Raw genomic sequence first — 20,831 nt, 5'->3', positions numbered from 1 at the left:
GAGCACTCCCTGTGGCTGGGAGAGGCTGTTATCACCATGTTTTTTACCATGTTTTCATGGTTTACATGTTTTCACCATGTTTGACCTAACCTGGTCAAAGCTTTCACTCTAATAGACAAAATTACTTCATCCAGTCTAAATAGAGAGGGTAGGAAAAATGCAAAAGGTGGAGGAGCAATTTGATCCTCAGGAGACAAATCAGCTTGGAAGTCAGAAACTTCAGCCTCTGACGATCTCCTATGGCTGTGGCCCTCTTCCTCCTGCCACCAGGTTAGGGGGCCCTGTGGAGCTCCACACATCCAGAGAAAATCTCCGTCCCCCTGCGTGGTCCCCCTGAGTAGCAGAGCAACAATTACCAAGGCAGGAGCACAATTTGCCTCTGAGTGCTTTAGACAGAAGCAATGCATGTTAAAAAAAAAAAAAAAAAGGAAAAAAAAAAAAAAAAGAAAGAATGACTAGCAAAAAAGTACAGGTTGACCTATTGCAGCATCCACTACTGAATAGGAATTGGCACTGAGGGAACTCATCTGGCAAGGAAGGCTATAATGAGGCAATATCCCACTGTCACCACTAAAGCATCACTTTCCGAGAATCAAAGACAACAAGCATGACAATGCAGCAAAATGGCATAAAAGGGGAGCAAATAACTGCAACTGGAAAACTCACTTTAAACTGCTCCAAATGCTAAAAAGTGTTTGCTAAATCAAATCCTCTCTACAGCCTGGAAATATAAATTTATTACTCGGTCATTTGCCCACTTGGATTGGCAAAGAAAATACAACCAAAAATCAATAGAAAGGGGAAAGGCAAAAAATAAACAGCTTGGGAGCCGTGGAGTGTTCACAAGCAATGGAGACACAAATGATTGCAGTTCTACCTCAGCAAAATCTCCCTAGCAGTTAGCAATGATCTGTGGGAGGCCAGCAGCCTACTAAACCTTCTTCGGCATCAGAAACACCTTGGCTAAAGTTTGTAGGGCATAAATCAGCTTACCTCATTCATCTGACTGACACACCAGATGCCCCCTGGCGATATTAAGCTTCATATTTTAACCTTATTTTCTTCTTTCATTCGTCTGCCTCTGAAGTTTTATTTGAGGCAATCTCTGCTTACAAGAATGTTAACATCATTATTTTTCCAGTGTAAAACATTTCTGTAACTTCTGCAAATACATGGAGCATAAGCAAAAAAAAAAAAAAAAAAAAAAAAAAGCTTGTTCTTTCAAATATGAAGATTTTCTAACCATTTATCTTGCAGAGCCACTTCCATTTTCCCCTTGTTCCTTTTTCCTGACTGTCCATTACCTTGAATAAAATAAAAGAATCCATGTAATTTTCTGCAATTTCTCTTCCTGTCTAGAGGCTTACAGTGACTTTGATCTCAGCTTTCAAGAGACACAGACTCTCTTCAAGGAAAACTACAAGAAATATAAGTAGCTGATCAAAGTATTTTTTGTTTTGTTTTGTCACAGAGACCTATGTGATGTGACAATATCTCCAGAAATTCTAGGTAAGAATACAGCAATTGCCTTCAAATATCTGCTCTACCTAAAGTAAAAGCCAAACAAACCACATCTAACCCTCCATGTCTAGCAAAGCCCCGTAGGATGCTTAGCTTACCAGTGCCGTAAGTTACGTGCCTATTGCCTGAAGTGCAATGAGAGCTCCCAAAAAGGAAGCCCCGTACTTTACTCTCGTTTATGTTCAGCAGCTTCATAACAAAACTGCTGTGCCCGTGCTCTGCTTCCTGGCTGGAGGAGCTGGACTGGTCTGTGGCCCTGAGCAGCTCGCTGCAAGAGGTACTGTGCTGCAGCCCACGTGGGACCTCTGAGCTCTGCCTGACCCCAAAAGTGCCACTGAGCATCCTGTCCGGTCACGGAGCCGCTGCAGCTTAGCCATGAGCAGGGTGCTGCCCCACTGCCTCTGGAGCTCCCAGCTCACCCACATGTATTGAAGGAGCCCTGTACTCATTGTCATGTATAATGTTGTACAAAATACGATGGAATTTACATTTAAAATAAAAACACTGTAAAGTTGTACGTGCACAGAGGACGCTGCTGGGGAAGGAAACGTAAGGTACATCCATAACAGGAGATATTGCATACTTGTGCATGAACAAAAAGGCCTAGAATATGTAACAAAGATCAAACATGACATGCAAACAGCAGATTTATTCAGCACTTGGGGGAAAAAAGAAAAGAAGAAAAAAAGATATAAAAGCATTTCCTTGGATTGCTAGGAGCTAGGCTAAAAAAAATGCTCCAGTCTTGTTCTTATCTGACAGAAGCAGGACTGTAGTAAATACAACATAAATAGTTGTGATAGCAGTGCTGGATCAAATTCACAAATATTTAAAAAAACAGGATTCGAGTCTTCTCCCAAGGGAACAAAAAGGATATTTAAAAAAACAGAGAAAGACCCTCATTTAAGTAAGTACAATAGAATGGAAAAATATTCTCTTGCAGCCTAAGCAATTGTAAAAACCTGACAAAATATGTGAAGTGCATTAAAGACAAAAAAGAAAAAACAAAAAAAAACAAAAAGAACAGAAAGAGTGAGTGAATGAAAGAAAGGGTGAACTAATAAAAACAGTAAAGCAGGAAGCAGCCTTGTTATGAGCACAGAGATATAATGAGAGACAGAAGGAGATTAGTAAAAACCCTTTTAAGAGCTGCATTATTTCTTTTAGTGTGTATTTAAATCCACGTAAACTTCAGATGTGCTGACTACTGAGTACGGCAGAAATGCACAGCATGAGAACCGCAAGGTGCTAATCGGCTCTCAGCAGCTTTTAGTCCCTGTCTCCCTGTGATCCTCCTGTTTTTCTTGTGCTTCTCACTTTCATGTGAAGCTTGATATATGCCATGTCCTAGTTTGATACATGCCATGTCCTGGTTGTGTTAGGTTTACAACACAAGTCCCCGCATGGCACAATTTCTGAACATATAAAGGGAGATTTCAAGGCACATTTAGGAATTTTTCAATCCTGGAAAAGCAGAGTCTGGAGCCTTGGATTCAGAGCTTTGCCAGGCAGGGCTCCTACCACTGAACGAGCTTCTCTACGGTCCGTGTGTGCTGAGCACCACCCCCTGAGCATGTCTGAGCTGAGCTACCAGCACGGATGGGCTCTCCTGACCTAGCTGTGGCATTGACAGCAGCGAAACTGTGGCGTTGCAGTCTCTTACAAACCCCAGCAAGACTTCAGGGGCAAAGCCAGCAACCTGCCTTGTTTCTCCCTTACCGATGCTTGCGAGATCCCAGGCATCTCCCCCACCTGCAGCACGGCCACACAAAGCCCGTGTGCACGTCCAGGGAGGGCATGGCAGGCCTTTGAAGCGGCAGATCCCAGCCTCCCCCATCACAAGCGAGTTTCTGTGGATATATCTACGGCTGCAGGCTGAGGCCCACTTTCAAGACCCAGCCCGTCCCGCTGTTCATGTGGTTTCTACTGACACAAAGAGGCGCCTAAGGTGGAGCTCCGGAGCTCTCTGGCGGTGGAAAGCCCCATCCCACCCGATGCCACGATTCGGGACCCGTCTCTTGTTTATGTGGTCAGGAGCTGCTGGGAACGGGCAGGTCTCAGCCCGGTTCACCAGCAGGTATCCCACACTTGGCTCTTCCCAGCACAGCGGGAAGACCGTGAGCCTGCGACACGGGTGATAGCGGACAGCCACGTGCAAGAAACACGGTGGGGGCCCAAGTTTTCGGCAGCTGGCCAGCCTGGCCTTCACCTCCCGCTCCAGAAACGCTCTGCAGGGCTTGCTGCTCTGCCCCCAGTGCCTGCAGGGTGGCAAAATGCTGCCCCATGGGGTGGTGCCAGGTGGGCTGCCCCATGGCAGGTGCGCTGTGTGCCTCGTGGTGACACTGGGACAAGGCCAGCACCAGGCCGTGCCCCGCCAGCGGCCACGCGATCCCTCCCAGCCCGGCAGAGCAACACCGGGGCGCGCAGGGGGAAGACGAGGAAATTAAGCGTGCAATAAACGTCTGTAGAATTAAATGGGACTACCTATAAACCACAGAGAGAGAGAAAAAAAATCACATTTCCTCTTAAAATACCATTATAAAAATAGAACACTCCTGTCCCCTTGGCTTGGGGAGAGGGAGACGGAACAATCTTTGTTTTTCATCCTGACCTATTTCTGAGTTATTTTCACAAAAGAATTGTCTGCCTGTCTCTCCCAACACTTCTCTCTCCCATGGATTTTATTTTTTTTCTTTTTACACTCCTATAACTCAAAAAAGGCCATGCTGATTTTTTTTAATCTGTTAAAAATGTGCTCCCTGAGCTGAAACCAAATTTCAGCCCAGAGCAAATTTTTACGGCTGGGTTATAAATCCCTGAAAAACAGGATTCATAATGGAAGTGCTGACACAGCCTTAACTACTATATAGCAGTGTGAATGGCGCCACTATAATATCTATTAGAGATTCTTTAAAAAGTTTGCAAAATATTGTCTTGCCTTGCAGAGAAAAAGAAGCCAGAGTACTTAATGCCAACATAAACATGCTTTTAACCCATTATGTGCTAATTTGCAGAAAAGCTATTAATTCTGAGTAGGCGCACAGAGTGCAGGACCGACAGGAAACGTTCTTCTAAACTCCTGTTTGACTTGTAACATGGTTTTAATCACTTCCATGAAACACAAACGATGGCTTCAAACTCCGAATGTTGCTCAGAACATGAGAAGGGTGATTACAACAGAGAGGAAAACAGGATTTTATTGGTGAAAGGGCTGAAGCCAACAGGGAGAGAGCTACACTAAACGCTAAAAATGGGACTCCGATCGCTGTCAATTTGGGGACAATTGCTTCATTTGATTCACAGCATTTAATACTAGTCATCAGCATGCCACTATTTAATCTCTGTCATGACATGTACTGCAGGTCAAGTTCACTTTCTATCAGAGAATGAACATCTTTTCTTCCTGCTTGAACCCAGTCAAGTGTTAGCACCTCACAAAGCCAGATCTGCTCAAACAAGCTGTGCCTTGCTTTTGCATTCTGCAGTTTGTGTGTCCCGGACTAGTGATAAACCAACACTGTTCAGCTACTGTTCCTGCGGTCTGCCAGGTAGGGAAGGCAAGCGCTTCCTCTAGACTAAAACACAGCGAAGAAATAGAACATGTTGGAGATGGTGCTTGGTCAGCAAAGTATGTAAAACATTCACTTGAAAGCCCATGAAAAAGGAAAACAAAGCAGTAATGCATTTACCTTTTTTATTCTTTTCTTCCTACAGGAGTTTGTGCTTTCTCCCCAGCTATAAGCACTAGCATTATTTTTATATGGCAATAAATGGGGATGGGATCAACTGTTAGCTGAATACTACAGGGACATTCAGCAACCCAGGACAGTGTGTAAGTGCAGAGAAATCAGCATTTATAGCTTCCTGTTATTATTAAGAAAAGAGGTACTGTGCTAGGCCAGTGACTGCTAGAACCCATATATAAACTGCCTCCACTGTTTTGGGAGGAAAACTAATTTTTGGAAAAAGTAAGCTTTTCTGCACTGCCATGCCACTTGCTCATGTCTTCAGCTCTGCAATCACTCTTCTGTGATGCCTGTTCCTGCTGTTGCCACTGCTCCCTTCTGCCCACAGCAGCGGTGACTGAGAGCAGTGGGTGCAGCAGCAGGGTGAAGGAGCGAGCTCCCTGCTCCGTATTTCTGTGAGAACCAAATGAGCAATGAGCACTGCAGGGTTTAGGCATGGGTGACTTCCACGATGCTTTTAAAAGGGAAGAAAGATCAATTTGTAGTCAAAACAGTATGGCTGGTACTGTAACTCACTTCTGTGTGTGAGGACAGTGAAATGTTTTTACTATACACCAGACTCTGATTTTTCTGACACTGATGTAAATCATGACAGACTCCCCTGGATGAGAAAGAAGTATCCACTGCTTATTCACAATGATTTCTTGGGCTTCTCTGTTAACCAACCATGTGTTTGTGCCATACTGAGACTATCTTGTGAAAAACACAGCCAAGGTCACAGAATCATCCTGAAAATGATCACCAGAGCAAGAAGTGACTTAGGCCCTACCTGAGCAACTAAGTTATCTTTCAAGAGGGTAAGCAGCATAGTGAGCAATCCTGGCAATTACAAGATAAGAAGTGTTGGACAAGAAACTCATCTCCTCTTACACTGAATTTGCTGATATTTCAGCCCCTTTCCTCTATTTCACTCAGGGGTAAGTGTTGACCGTGTAAAGTGATGCTGCAGAATAGCCAACACTCCAGTAAATTCCCAGATGAGGAAGACCAAGCTTCACATCCCTCTTCCAATTAGGAAAGCTAGAATGGATTTGAGAGAAGCAAATGAGATACACCCAGAACATCTAGTGTGTCCAGTGCTGGCATGCACCACTTTGACACAAGCCTGTACCAGAAAGAAGCTGTAACCTGAATTTCTGTCCCTTGTAACAATGGAGAATGTCTCAGTCCAAAGATACAGAAGAGCAGGAACTGCATGGCTTCAATTTTGACCTTAAGTTCCCTAGGGGCAGCTTCCACAAACAAACAAACAAACAAAACAAAACAAAACAACAACAACAAAAAAACACTTTGATTGTGATAGTCTACATTTTCCAGTTAAATGGTTTTCTTCTGGAAGATTCCTGGCCCCCGCTAGGTGTAATTCTGCCCTTCTCAAGTGGACCGACAGTTACGGGCCCTAAGTGAGTACCTCTAAAGGTCAACCATGTCTGTGGAGCTGCTGGAATGCCTGGAATTCACATTTTAAATCTTTCACTTAAGTAGGCTATTTAAACCAGAGGACATGTAAGCACCTGTCCTGGAATCCAAGAATCTCTATTTTGGATCCCAAATTACGAGGACAAGTTGCTTCCTCTAAACAGCTGAGGTCTTGTGCTGGGTCAATGGGATAGAATTTTTTGCTTTTATGCCATTTGTGTGGTTCTGAATCAACGGAAATTGTGGCCATTTCAATTTTGCTGTGTTCTCTATAATGGACACTACCTATGAGAATATCTACTTGTAGCATCGAGTCCTTTAACATTGTAACAGAACTCTTTTAGTTTGTTAAAGTACCTTCTTTCACTTCCTGCTTCTGGTCTTTATTTTCTGTCTCCAAGTCATCCTGTGCTTTTGGCTCCACCATCTCTTCATCATCTTCATCCTCTAGAAAAAGGAAGACAAGGAATTGTGAGATTCTCCTTTTTAAGGGAAAGAAAAAAACGTATGCTCTTTACAATTATAATCTGTTAGCAAACACAGCTAAAGCACAGTGCACAACAAATGAACATACCTACTGTATACTCAAAGTGCCCCTCTCAGAAACATTCCCCAAGACTGCAAGATGATCTGCTAACACAAGGCACCTGCCCCTTGTGCTCCCTGTGGCAACTTCCCATCTCAGATGTCATCTGAATATCTCCTTGACCTCAGAGATGACTTCTTGGATGGCATAAGAACAGATGCAAACACGTTTCAGCCTGGCAGCTATTCCACAGTCGGGACACCTGTTATCCAGACACCTCATTTCCAATTCAATTCTCACCAGATTAATTTGTCTTTTGACCTACAGGAAGGGGTTAAATAGAAATCTGACCTTAGGTCAGATGCCACTAGCAAGCAAACAGGCATGGTACAGTTCTGAAAAGTTGTCAGTGGCAACTGGGGGAACACAGCAACCAAAAGCAGCATTTGGAGCCCAAGAGCCATTCTTGCATTAATATGAATTTAATGAACACTAAAATTTGACACATGTCAGTTACCACTGCCAGATGTTTTAATGACCTTTCTTGACCTATGCAAATGCCTCTCTCCCTTTGCCTTTCCCCCCACATTCACATGTTGTCATTTTGTTCAGAAGGGCAAACTATTCATTCCTTTCTTTCCGTCTGTTTGAAGTTACAAGGGTTCTGGTTGTCCAGTCCAAAACAAAATGCAGTAGAGCTGGAAAGACAGAGCGATGCACCAAAGTATCTCAGAATCTAGCTAAATCTCCTTACTTGTTCCCAGCTAGAGCAACGAGAGTCATTCTCCAGAGCCCGCAGCCTGCACTTGACCCATTCACACTCATGAGAGGGGAGAAATGCCCAGTCTTCTAGATTCAGTGAGCTACTAAGGCTGAAAATAGAGGTGATCCCAAAAGAGGGAGTTACATTAATGAGCAATTAGGATAAATTAGCCTATGGGCTATGCAGGGATTATTTGGGAATGGTTGTGGAGCAAAGACTTAGCATCACAGCACAGCAAGTACATGGTGCCCTGGGTGGGTCTGCCACATGAGGGAATGATGTTCTCCTGGCCTGGGGCACTCAGCCATCAGCAAAACTGCTGTGGGTCCTCTGGGGCTCCCTGAGCAATCCGCCTGTCACCATATGGTTCCTCGGGACGTGGCACGTCTCCAGGCACGCTGGCTGCTCTAACACCACCCCATTAACAGTGGGCCTGGGAGCAGGGAGGGGGCAACGTGTCATGCTCCTCAAGCTGCTTGGCTACTGGCACCTTCTGCGAAGGCTGGCTATGATCGGTCCCAGCTTCTTGGGGGGATGCTGGTGCTGACAGGTTGCATTCAGCCAACAGCAACACACAGCTGCATTTTGTTTTCAATAACCTAATAGGCACCATACTATTCCCACCGCTTTGCCTACCCCAGGACTCCTCCCAGAAGCCCACAGAGCGCTGGTTGCTAGCTGACATCTCAGCTGCAAAGCATGGCTTAGCCACAAAGCTAAGGAAGTGTCTCAGCGCGGACAGTGTGCTCTTCCCTCTGGGGAAAATGACGAAATCTTGGCATAAGATATGCTCTCGCTCCCCTGCTGCTAGTGAGGAAAAGAGGGAAAGCTCAGAAAAAGGGGGGGGGGGGGGGGGGGAAGTACGATATGCACTCACTTTGATGCCTCACTTGGCAATCACGTTTCCCTAGGTGCCCTATATATTCACTGAAAGAGCTTTCAGACAGCAAGCCGGGGCATTTCAGCTTGGCAGAGCACGCACGTTGCTCTGTCCGCTGGCTGAAAGGCAGGCAGCATCCCACACGGTCAGCAGAGAGTGAGAGAAGCTGCCTGGTGTGCACACAGAGCAGGGGTAAAAAAGGTCCCTCTGCCCTCAGCCTGTGGCACTAGTGGGGACGGGGATGCAGAAAGGAGACGGACACTCCCCGGGAGCAGATGAGAAGTGTGAGAAGAAAGAGGAGTGACCGGCAGGGTAGGCAGGGAATACTCTGCTAACCTCAGATATGCATGCTCACGCAGATAGGATCGCAACGGTGTACAGATATACGCACACAGACACGCTTCTGGTAGGTGCCTAATGGAGCCAACTCCCACAAGAGGTTTGTGAGTCTCGCCTTACAAGTTTTCGTTCCCTCGAGCACCAGCTCTTGGAGCCAGCGGTTTATGTATGGATTTCAGCTTCCATTTTTAACCTGTTTCCAACCTGTCTGCTTGTGCAGGGAAGTTTCAAAAGGTGAATGGTTTAGGAAAACTTGCAAAAAGCAAACAGAAATAAATATTTAACTGAAAATACTGTGATTTTTTTTAAAGCAGCATGCCATGCTTGTCAGTGCCTGACTCGTAATTTGCTAAGGCACAGGAACAACATTGCAAATGTAAAACTTTAGATTTAGTATGAGGTTTTCAGACTGAAATGAAGCAAATTCATCACTGTTCCCTACAAGTCCTTGATCCCCCTGGTTTTGGGAGGCAAATTGATTGCCAGTTCCTGCCACTAAAGCAGAGAAGGACGGAATGGCTGTGGCACAGCTGGAGCAGGGGGCTGTACTGACACTTCAGCACCTATTAAGGTACATCTTCTTTACTTCCCTTCTTTCCCCTTCTGGGAACAATCAAAAGCAAGTTTCCCAAGAATTTTCTAGATCTAATTGCAGCAGGAAAAATAACTAAAGGTTATTATAACACATGCCATGCCTTTTTTTCCAAGAGCACAAACACCAATATATTAGTTTTACCAGAAAGGCAGTGCAAGAGCTTGTAGCAGGTTTGATACAGTTCAGATGTCCTCATGTATTTACAGAGAAACGTATACACACACAAAGAAAAATTCAGCAAAAAGAATGATATGGTTGTGAGCCAAATGTTAAAATGTTAGCAAATGCCAGAATTTGGATTGCCTGGGCACGATTACCTCCCTCCCCTCCGCACGTGGAGGCATGATGACCTCACTCTGGAATTTCCTCCCTCTTGAGTGCTTGGCCTCATTTTCTGGGTGCTCAACAAGAGACACGTGGGGCCTGAAATGCAGAAGTACTGAGAGCTGAAGCCAACTGGGCCTGTGCTTTGAGTGGAGAGTGCTATGGAAATGCTGCGCATCCAAAGCTCCCAGATCTTTCGCATGCAGCTTTGACTACTTGTTATTTGGACACTTTTGTCTTTTCTTTCTCTGTGCTTCAGTGCTTTTGCATGATGAAAATAACACTGGAGGAAGGGTGCACCAGAGAAACAAAAGCTTGGAAGGTGATCAATATTTTCTGTGTTTGGTGTGATGCTTTGAAATGAGATCTGAGGTCAGAACACCGAGTGGAAGAAGATAAAAACCAGAAGGGTTAAAAAGCTGACTCCCCATTCATTGGCTGATACAAGAATCTGTTAAGGAACAAAAAAAAACAAAAAACAAAAAAACAAAACACATGATATCATGTAATTAAAACTGTATCATCATACATATATCACGCATATTCTAAATGGCTAATTAAGGATGCCCAGGAAACCTGTATTCTGGAATGTCCAATGTAGCTTGGCTTTGCAACCTGAATGTTTATTTGCCATAGTTTTATTTTGGATATCATGCACTATTTAACATTGATGCATACACACTTGTAGATGTTCATAGTACATATATTTGCCACTGTGCATAAAGATGGTTATGCACATGTACGTTTGACTGTGCATACATTACAGAATAATGTGAAATGCTTTGGCATTCATTTTCCTGTGATTTACTTACATGAGAAGAAGATAACATTAACTCTACACTTACTGGAGAGTCTGTAAGTGTCTATATGGCCAGTTGTTTCCACGTATGCCTGTTCAGATAGGATGTGCCATAGCAGAAATTGTGCAGGGAGGTGAAGACAGCTCTGCAGTTCCTGAATACAAATAGCCTTTCCCTGTTTAAGAGCATTTCTGACAATGGGAAGTTTAGAGAAATAACTTTTCAGCTGCTTACATAGCAGCAGAAGGAGTCTCCTAGTCACATTTGGCAAACACAGACTCACACTAACACCAGGAGTGTTACACCCTGCTCAGACGATCTAAATCAGAACCCAAATGTCTATTAAAGGAACCACATGAAAAAAAGAGCTAGTAATGAAGTGTATGGCCGCTGTGTAACACTTCTTTGTAGATCTCAAAGGACTTCGCAAGGAGGCCAGTTTTATTACCCCCATTTACCACGCAGAAGCTGACGCATAGCCCCACTCGCTGGAGATCACTCTGTAGACCAGCAGCTAGGTGAAGAGTGAGGGTTGACTTCAGAGTTTCAGCCTAGTGTCCTGCCCACTAAGGCCACCCTGCCTCTCACTGTAAATAAACCATTTCTCGATGGAAATGATCATTAAATGCTTATGTTGAACAAGATGTTTGTCTGCTGAAGCTGGTGGAGCCATATGTGGGATTAATGCAGACTGACAGAGCTGGACCAAATACCGTTTCTTCCTAACTCGGAGCCTGATGACTCTCTGGGCTCTAGGAGGTGGCCAATTAGTCCTAACAGTGCTTTATTTAACATGATGAAATAAAAGCAGAGCAATTGTTCTCAGCTTCTACTTAGCTTTGAACATTCCTGCTTCTGTTCCAGACCAGAAGGTGGTCTCACGTGCCTAAAAACTTTCCTGTTTTCTTCCAACTATAGAAACAGCTCTAATAAAATGTATGACCTCTCCCTCCAAACCTGTTTTAGTTTAATCTGCATGTAAACTACTTATTTTCAGATGTTGCCCAACTGCTATCTCCAACGAGCCTGGCCTTTGCTTTGGCCTCTGCAAGGATGGATCACCATTTTGAAATCCCAGTAAGTGGAGGGGGAAGCCCTGCAAACACGCGGCTAATCTGCTGGCACCTGCAGAGAAAAAGCCCAGATGTGCTGAATTGAACCAAATATTCACAAAGAGCACAGATGATTTTAGGAAGACAGACACCATATAAAAATACTGGGCACATTCAGGACAAAGTGGAATACAATAACTACATCTGAGAGGACTTCACATGACATTGGCTTCGGGGATTAATTCTTGAGATGAATACTGTTTTGCTTGGGTGAACATTTTATCTTTGTTGGTTGTCTGAGTTTTGGATTACCAGTTTTAGGCAGTTAGCACTGGTACTGCTCAAATAGCTTACTAAACAGCCTTTTTCTTTTTTTTCTCTCTTTTTTTTTTTTTTTTTTTCCCTGAGGATTTATGTAATTATAGGCGTCTGCTCTATTAATATATGTACCACCAGTTAAACATCAGGCAGCATGCTGTGCATTCTTCTTGGGTGGAGGATTTACACCTCCTCAGACCTGCACCTCTAAGACTAGCTAAGAAGTTGCAGCTTCTGTGCATTGTTTTGACTATTGATGGCTATATCGAATTAGACTGACAGCTCTGTTTTTAATTTTGGGTAGGTACAAACAATACCTTTATTAAAGACACATCTTTAAAACAGCAACTCAATTAGCATCACAATTATATATTTTATTGTCTAAGTCATGGATATATGAGAAGTCACCAGGTTATTTTATAGGGTTTTATATCAGCATTGACATTCCCTTAGTGCATGTGAACGTTCAGCTATGCATATGAAATTCAATAGAATCAAGTGTCTTCACAAGAAGCAGACTTGATTTTGCAATTGTGAAATACCAGAAACTGTTGCATCACTTTTATATTTACAGCTGTTCAGATTAATTTTGTTGTTTCTGATATGAAAGAATTACAAACTAAGCGAGGACAAATGCATCATGTTTATATTGACATAAGCCTGGATCAAACAATTTGAATATTGTTGGCAATATCCTGATAAAAAGTTAAAACACTATCTTTCCTTATTGAATACATTTTTTCCATCACTAGCAAAATATGCAGCAAGCAAGGAAATACATACTTTTTAAAATAGAACTGCTTGACATTTCACATTTTTGAAAATCTATGATTTGCAATCTGGCTGAATGGCCTATTTTTCATATAATGTAATTTTTTGAAACATGTCCAGTTTTTCACTTTCATCTTTTGACTGCCCTTTGAAGCAAGAAGAGAATTAATTCATCAGTGGATTTTGTTTGCAGAGTGGGATGTGAGACTGGACGTACACTGGGCACATGTTAGTCATACCAGATGGAAATATTCTCGCATGCAGGCTCTTCTTGGCAATAGACAGCTGCCTCCTAAAATATATATTTCAGCTAGCCAAAGCAGGGACGATTACTTACTGCTGAATACTGAAAAAACAGAGGTGAACAGATCTTAGCCTAAACTCTATGCAACAGGCAACAAATTTCAGATTAGAATTTCATGTGAGTCTGAGCTTGCAAGCATATTTGCATGCAAAAATTATATGCATACAAGGTATCTCTGCTCAGTTTCCAGAAAGAAACTTAACTGCATAAAAGGATAATTAAAAAGCTCCATGCTATTCTTCTAAAGTTCCCCATCTCTGATATGACATATTCCCAACACATCATCTTGTCCTTGGTTCATGGACACGACAGAGTTCATGGACAGAGAGTCATGCTTTCTAATAGCATTAATATCTGCCATATAAAAAGAAAACATTAGGAAAAGAAAGAGCAAAAGTGGATGGATGAATGTCTGGAACTCCTGTATGGTCATGGCATCTAAAGGACTTGAGCAGAAGCGTGTGAGATTCTTCCTAAACTTTCCATTTACACTGTTTTAAATTGACCAGAAAAAATGGTCTGTCTGTATCTTTTTGACTGCAATTCTGCAAGAGCAAGAATAAATCACAGCACTACAAAAAACAGACTGGTTGGCATCTTCAAACTCCCTCGATTTTTTTCTTTTATCTCGAAGTGCTGTGTTAGTTTTTTGTAACACAATAAGAGAGGCTACACATATTGATGAAATACAAGCTGCATGACTCATGTTACTTTTAACAGACACGAGTATATTGAATGAATCTTTTTGAAGAAAATATTGTATTAGAATTTAACCACAAAACAATATAGATAATGTTGGGCACTTGTATACCACTGTAATCCAGAAGATTGCAGGATGCTTTTCCCAGGAATTAATGCATTTAGCCTAACATATTCCACAGTGAGCAGCCTAGTCATAATATACCAGTTTTAAAAGTGCAGGACTGAGAGACGAAACTGTTTTCTTGTTTCTTGCAAAGTGAAATACTAGTTACATATCACCCTGCCACATCCCAAAATTTGTTTTCTGATCCCATCCCTTGTTCTGCAATGCAAATTTCTGCAAAGGTTCACCCATTATCCTATAAGGAGCAGGTGATACTGCTGGGCATTACAATTAGATCCCTAGAGTCCTCCTCTCAGGCTTCAGCCATCCCTGTACCAGTGCAATGAAGAAAATATGCATTTCACCCAGAAAACAAACACTGTAGCCGGACTGACTGAGAGGAGTAATTTAGTTCAGAAAATTTATTTTGCCTACAGCATAGACCATGTCTGTATGGTTGCCACTTAAAAATTTGTCCTGAAATTTACTACACTTCCCTCTTAAAACACTTAAAGTACCCCATAAGCAATTTTTACTCAACATTTCTTTTTAAGGCTCTCCTTAACAATTACTGCATTCAATTACTCCTGGTTGGGGGATTCTCAGGTCTCCTGGTATATGATTTCTCATAATCATCTCCTGATCTAGGGTTTCACCACTCAGCTCCAGTTCCTATGCCTCTTCCTGACTTGTGTTTGCAGTCAGATTTCTTTTTGGTACATTATGAAGACAGATCTTATTTTTCCATTTTGTGACAAATGATAGACTATCACAGCCAAATGGCAAGAAAATGTCACAGAAAAAATTCTTTTACTGTACCATTTCACAAAGCTCCATATTAAACTATTCGAATCTCTTCACAGCCCTGATTGCAAACCTTTGCACTGGTTCAAGTATTAAAATCAGTGCTTCAGAATGTAATCATTTCTTTACTAATTAAAATGGAAAGCTGCCTGTGATTCTTCAGGGAAGCATTTCTCTAACCCAAGAAACTGATTTTCCAGTTACTTGGCCTGCACACAGTTTTCAGTTGTGGTGAGAGTCTCAGAATTCAAAGTGTCCCTTGTTTTTAGTTTCTGGTCGGTCTAGACCAGACATGGATTTTTCTCTCCTCTTTTGGACTGTTGCAACATCACACTGGTTGAAAGCATTTTTCAGTCCCCAGAGAACTAAACTGCAGAGAGCCCCACTGGAGTCATCATCTCTTCCAGCCGATTCCCTTTTCTCCTCTTCCTCCCTCCCCAAAGCTCATGTTCAATTCTATTGTGCTTGAAAATATTCCAGTTGGAAGATGTAGCACAAAAAGAAAAGTACAGAAGTTTCCTTTTCTTGGCCATGGTTGGGCCTTCAAATAAAAATGCCAACATGAAATAATGGTGGAACAGCAGAAGCCTTACAGCAGCATTTACAGACCGCTAGCTCCAAAACCAAACAGCATACATACATTTAAAATACGCTGCTGGAGTATAACTCCAGTAGTGCTATCCATGAGGAAAAAAGCCATCGAGACACTTCATTTGCGTGGAAGAAGAGGGGTTTGCTAAATCATGCAGGTTTCCACATCCTCAGAAACCTGTTAGAGGTTGTTCTCCACAGCGCTGCTGGAAGAAGTCACGCCATGCCAGCAGTGCGAAACGACTCCCTTCCTGGGAAAGGGCACCCAGACACGTGGCAGACTTTGTGGATTGGGCCTGCTCAAGTCATTTTCAAACCCTCAGATCATGTAATAGTGTTAAAGCACAAAAGCCTAAGTATGTTAATGAAAACCAGTCCCCACAACCTATGGCACTAGCAGCAATTGTAAAACAAAAGCCGCTTTCATATTACACACACGCAGATGATGTATCTGGCATTTGCACGGTGCCTGATTCGGAGGTCAGTCCCAGACCGTTGCCTCAGCTGGGCACTAGGTACTTAAAACATTAACTACACTGCAGACCGAGCGAGGCCTGTGGGATTTTTACTGCTGACACACAGGGGCTAGGACTTCACAGACTCGTTTACCCCAAGTGCTAATGACATTATACTCCATGGGCCACCTCTCCTATTTTCCATCATGCATCATGTTTGTGCAAGATTATAAAATCTTGCCATTGTGGAATAAATTAATTCTCCACTTCCATATTGTGTCTCGGTTAGTTTCTTGGCTACGCTAATAGATGTTAGGTCAAATTCTCCAGCTGACTCTTGGCTTAACTTCTCTAAGTATAAGCATGGGCTCTTTGACTGGGTAGGCCTTTAAGAGCTTCTCTCTTCTATATTTTTTGGACATGAGGTAACATTTTGGTCCAATACCCTGAAATTAGATGTATGGCCATATAGTTGCTTGTATGACCATGGTTTAACTTTTAACTCCAACTTTTCCACATATCTCTCACTTTCTCTGTTCTATGGCACTTTACAAATAAAAATAAATGCTTAAAATATAGCATTTATCTCTGTAACCGAGCCATCTGAGAGCACAGATCTCTGCATTTATACACAAACCTCAACAGAGAGAAATGGAGACAAGAATGCTGATGCATTACAAGGATAATTGGAAAAAATAACTATATTCATAAACAATTACCACAGCAAATATACAAAACCTCCCTCTCTTTGCCTCCCTGACACACACATGTATACACTTTGCTCAGCACTTTAAAAATAACCATTAGTCATGTGGCAAATGCATTTTACATGAGCAGAGGTTCATTTCACCATTTGTCTTTAAAAAGTCAGGCAAAAAAATCATTTTATTATAAAATTAAACTACAGAAGAACGGCTGGGTCAGGGTGCTACGAGTGCGTGCTTATTACTTTTATAGGCACCAAGCAGACCCTGCTTAATTCAGTTTCCCACTGACGCCACTTCACCTTAGTCATTGGTGTTAGCCCTGATTTGCATCAGCCTATGTGAAAAAGGAATTCCCTCCGACAGTTTTGAACTTGCCATGTTTTATTTTCACCCTTTCTGTGCTACCACAGTGGGAGTGCAGAGGTTACTCTTTTCTGATATCTCAGTTTCAGGGATACCAAGGCATGTTAGTGAGCAACACCTTTGGGTGGCAGGGAAACCAAGGTGCCCAACGCTGCTCTTGAAACAGCTGCAGATGATGGAATAAAACCCACGTCTCCTGGTTTCTGGCAAGATACTTCAGCTGCTGCCTGCCCTGGGCAGCTTTGGAGGCTGCTCAGCCTCCTTCAGTCAGACAAGCTGTCAAACCCCTCAGCCGGCTCCCCCGCAGCGGCCTGGTGGGTGCCCTGCTCCTGGCCCTGCTGTCCCCTCGGCCCGCAGCCTCCCCCTGCCTCCTCTCCACAACCTGGCAGGGTGGCTCCAGCTGCTCCCACCCCTCTTTCTGCTGGGGGCCATGCTTCAAAGGCTCCAGCCCCCCCAGAGGAAGGCCTCTTCCTTTCTCTTGGCCCCTCCCCAGCCTCCCGGGCATTGGCCTTCCTGAGGCAGGTCTCAAAAATCCCCTACTTGAAATTAAGCGGTTGGTGCACGCGGAGAGTCATTCCCACCTGCAGATACCTATTTGACGCAGAAAAGCCCTCTGATTTGGATTCTCAGGTGAACACTTGGAGGTCTTTTGAGAACTTGGGTGTTGAGACACTGATACACAAAACACAGAAATCAGCCCCAATCCCAACAAGTCCCAGATTCCTATGGACAGAAAACCCAGTGCAGCTCTGAGGACCAGGTATTTTCACAGCTTTTCTGTGTGGTGTTCAAGCTCATCAGAGCTGAGAAGCTTTGGACGATGCAAACAGGCAGACTGCATTCAGCTCTTGGGATGCAAGGCAAGATAAAACTGTACCACAGCCGGGCACCGATATTCACTTCCCTCTCTCCACTTTACAGTTCTGATTCACCAGGAAAATTGTTTCTGTGTCTTTCACACTTTGAAAAATGGCTGCTTTGAAGGGCCGTACAACAGGCTGCCCGTAAAGCAAAATCCTACCTTTCTCCCCAGACAGTGCAAAGACAGCTTGCAGGAGGTCTCAGGTACAGATGAGGGCATCAAATCAACAGAACCACATGAAAACAGAGATAAAATAATCTGGATTACGCTACCTCATAGCCTTTCACTTAGGAAGGCATCCCAGCGTAGACTTTTTTTTGCAGAAAGATCTTGCTGGATTCAGCTCCTTCATCCCTTCAGCTGCAACACAACTCACAGCTGCAAAGTTTCCGTGTGCTAACTGGGGATGCCACAAGACAGCCTGCAATGAGGCTGTCATCCTGATCTGAGGAAACACAGTGTGTTTACGTGCCAATGAGTTCATGGCAAGCGAAGCATTTGGCACATTGTATTTCATCAGTTGACTATTCCATCCAGAGCTGATCATGAAATCCAGCAATGCTGGAGTCATATTCTGTCAAAAAGACATAGTTGCATAAAACCGTAGCCTCCTGCAAAACATTGCCACATTCTTCATGGAAGGGGGGAGATTAAAAAAGAAAGCTGAAGAGACAGTCCTAGCAATATCAAAATGGCTTGTTTTAACCTTTTCTGAATGAAATGTTAGGGGCTTTCCATTAAAAAGCACTTCTCATTTTTGATACTTCTAGTCTATTTTGAAATAGGAGGTGAAGAAAATCAAAATGAAAAGATATAATTTTTGTTAAAACATACATGCGCTACTGAGCAGAGCAGAAACTAAAGAAAAATTTTACTTAAGGTGGTCTTTTAATATATTGAAACTGGAACAGTTTATATATTCCAAACTGGAACAAAGTTATATTTTGAAATTTCAAACTTCACCACACTGCACGAAGAAGGGATTCCCAGCTCTAAGTCTATCACTGCCTAAGTGATGCAGTTTTAGCTGAGTGAGGATTTTTAAATCTGGTATTAAAGCAATACAGAAGCGGCACAGTGAACACATTACTGTGATGAACAATGACAAGGTCTCTTCTGTGATCTGAGATTCCCTCTTCTGTGACTTTAGGTTAATAATTTCCTTTAGATGGGACAAACTTGCAGTACTAAAGACCTGAAGGCAAAATTTACATCCTTGTCCTGAGAAGATGCTAGCAGACGCAGTTGACGAGTCTACCTAGAGCACGCTTGAAACAGCCCAGTACAAACAGTGCCAAAACTAGGAGGAAGTCTGCAAATGGTTATTTATCAGGACTGATTCTTTTTTTTTTTTTTTTTTTTTTTTTTTTTTTGTGCAGAACTCCAGATGAACAGGACAAATGCATTATGAAGACAGCAAAGTACTACTAAACACAAATCTGTACTGATGGCCCTTGGATAGTGAAATGAGAACTGTCTAAGCAAGTCTGATGAGCTTCTCCAAAACTATTGTCTTAGTTGCTGTACTGCTATATAGTTGGATAAAAATGGAAAAATCACGACGACTGAGGTGTTTGCTTTGGGGGTGGGCACTGGGGTAGTGCTAAATTCAGCAGCCACAGCAGAACAAATAGAAACTGTGAGCTTTCCACCACATTAATGGAACTTCATTCAAAAGGTGGAGTGTAATGTTCTTCCGAGATGGATAATTCACATAAGCTGTGCGATTCAAACATTCATGTCTCCACACCAGCTCCACACCACCTCGGGATTTATGTTTTATTTCAGTTTTCATCGGACTGCTCATGAATGACCAACGACAAAAGAGCATGTGTGCATTTTTCTTTTTCACAGGTTCCCGTTAATGAGGACTCTGTTGCATTAAGACAGTCAAGACTGTCTCTGGCAAAACGTGTTGAACCAAGGTGTTTGTGCCTGCATAAAATTAAGCCACAAGTAAAGCACTTATTTCTGACAGCAGATTTATAATAGGAAAATCCCAGCAGGAATGAAGAGTTAGAAAACCCCGTTGTAGCCTTTTTCATAAACTTCACCTTGATTTAGTATCTCAAACAAGTAGCAGGAAAGGCTAACAGCAGAGGTAATCCTATCATCTTTTCTCTGACAGCACCATTCCATCTTTTTGACTTCCTCATGCTGCTAACATGAATTCAAATCATCTGTGTTTAAAGTTAAACGCAGTGATTGACAGATCTTTGTAGTCTCAGTCCATACTGAAGATTATTCTAGATACCTATCAGTTATTACTACAAGCCCTGTCTGATATTCAATACCTACAGGGAAAATTGTTTTTAACGGTGTAATGTCTGATCTATTTTGAAAGCTATTTTAAAATAAGAAACTAACTATAACCAGGTGGCTAAAATCCAGACAGGTTTTTTATGGGTTGATTTTTGGAGGGAGAAGGTGGAAGATAAGAGCAGAACTCTGTTATACTGCAGTAACAACCATGATTCAGAGCAAAATACGGACAAAAATGAAGCATTTTGTTTTGATTCCATGACATCAATTTCTGTAAAAACACCTATTCCAATAACACAGGGTAGGGGAAAGTTTACAGGTTAGCTCCTGGCTCTTAATACAAACTCATGACAGCATGTGCTGCTATGAAGTTACCGCTGGCTTTCATAATCACAAGTCTCATCAAAGCTCAGTGGCTATGCTAGAAAACTGGGATGCTGCAGGAGACCCCTGAGTGCACTACATCTCCTTCTGTGGACACAAACATAAATGTAGTAGTGAATCAGTGGTCAGATCATCCTCTGTGCCCAAGGGCCAGTAGTACAGAAAGGCAGAAGAATGTCCACTTTAATTAAGAGCCCCTAAGCTCAGCTCTGCTGACCCTGCAGCTGTGATGGATGCAGC

At 42.8% G+C, this 20,831-nt stretch overlaps 1 protein-coding gene across 10 annotated transcripts in view; it reads right to left on the bottom strand.

Annotated features, from left to right (window-relative positions):
- The window catches only part of DYNC1I1 (dynein cytoplasmic 1 intermediate chain 1), a 191,130-nt gene that overhangs the window by 82,751 nt on the left and 87,548 nt on the right, over positions 1-20,831 (bottom strand). For all 10 annotated transcript variants that reach the window (XM_035316836.1, XM_035316829.1, XM_035316830.1 and 7 more), the window contains one exon: positions 7,044-7,133. In XM_035316836.1, coding sequence (XP_035172727.1) covers positions 7,044-7,133 — 90 coding nt within the window. The remainder of the gene's footprint in view (positions 1-7,043; positions 7,134-20,831) is intronic.

The sequence above is a fragment of the Oxyura jamaicensis genome, chromosome 2 (assembly GCF_011077185.1).
Source record: "Oxyura jamaicensis isolate SHBP4307 breed ruddy duck chromosome 2, BPBGC_Ojam_1.0, whole genome shotgun sequence".
In the NCBI taxonomy this organism is placed as follows: domain Eukaryota; kingdom Metazoa; phylum Chordata; class Aves; order Anseriformes; family Anatidae; genus Oxyura; species Oxyura jamaicensis.
The sequence above is the reverse complement of the archived record's forward strand: the minus strand, read 5'-3'. Positions and strand labels throughout refer to the sequence as shown.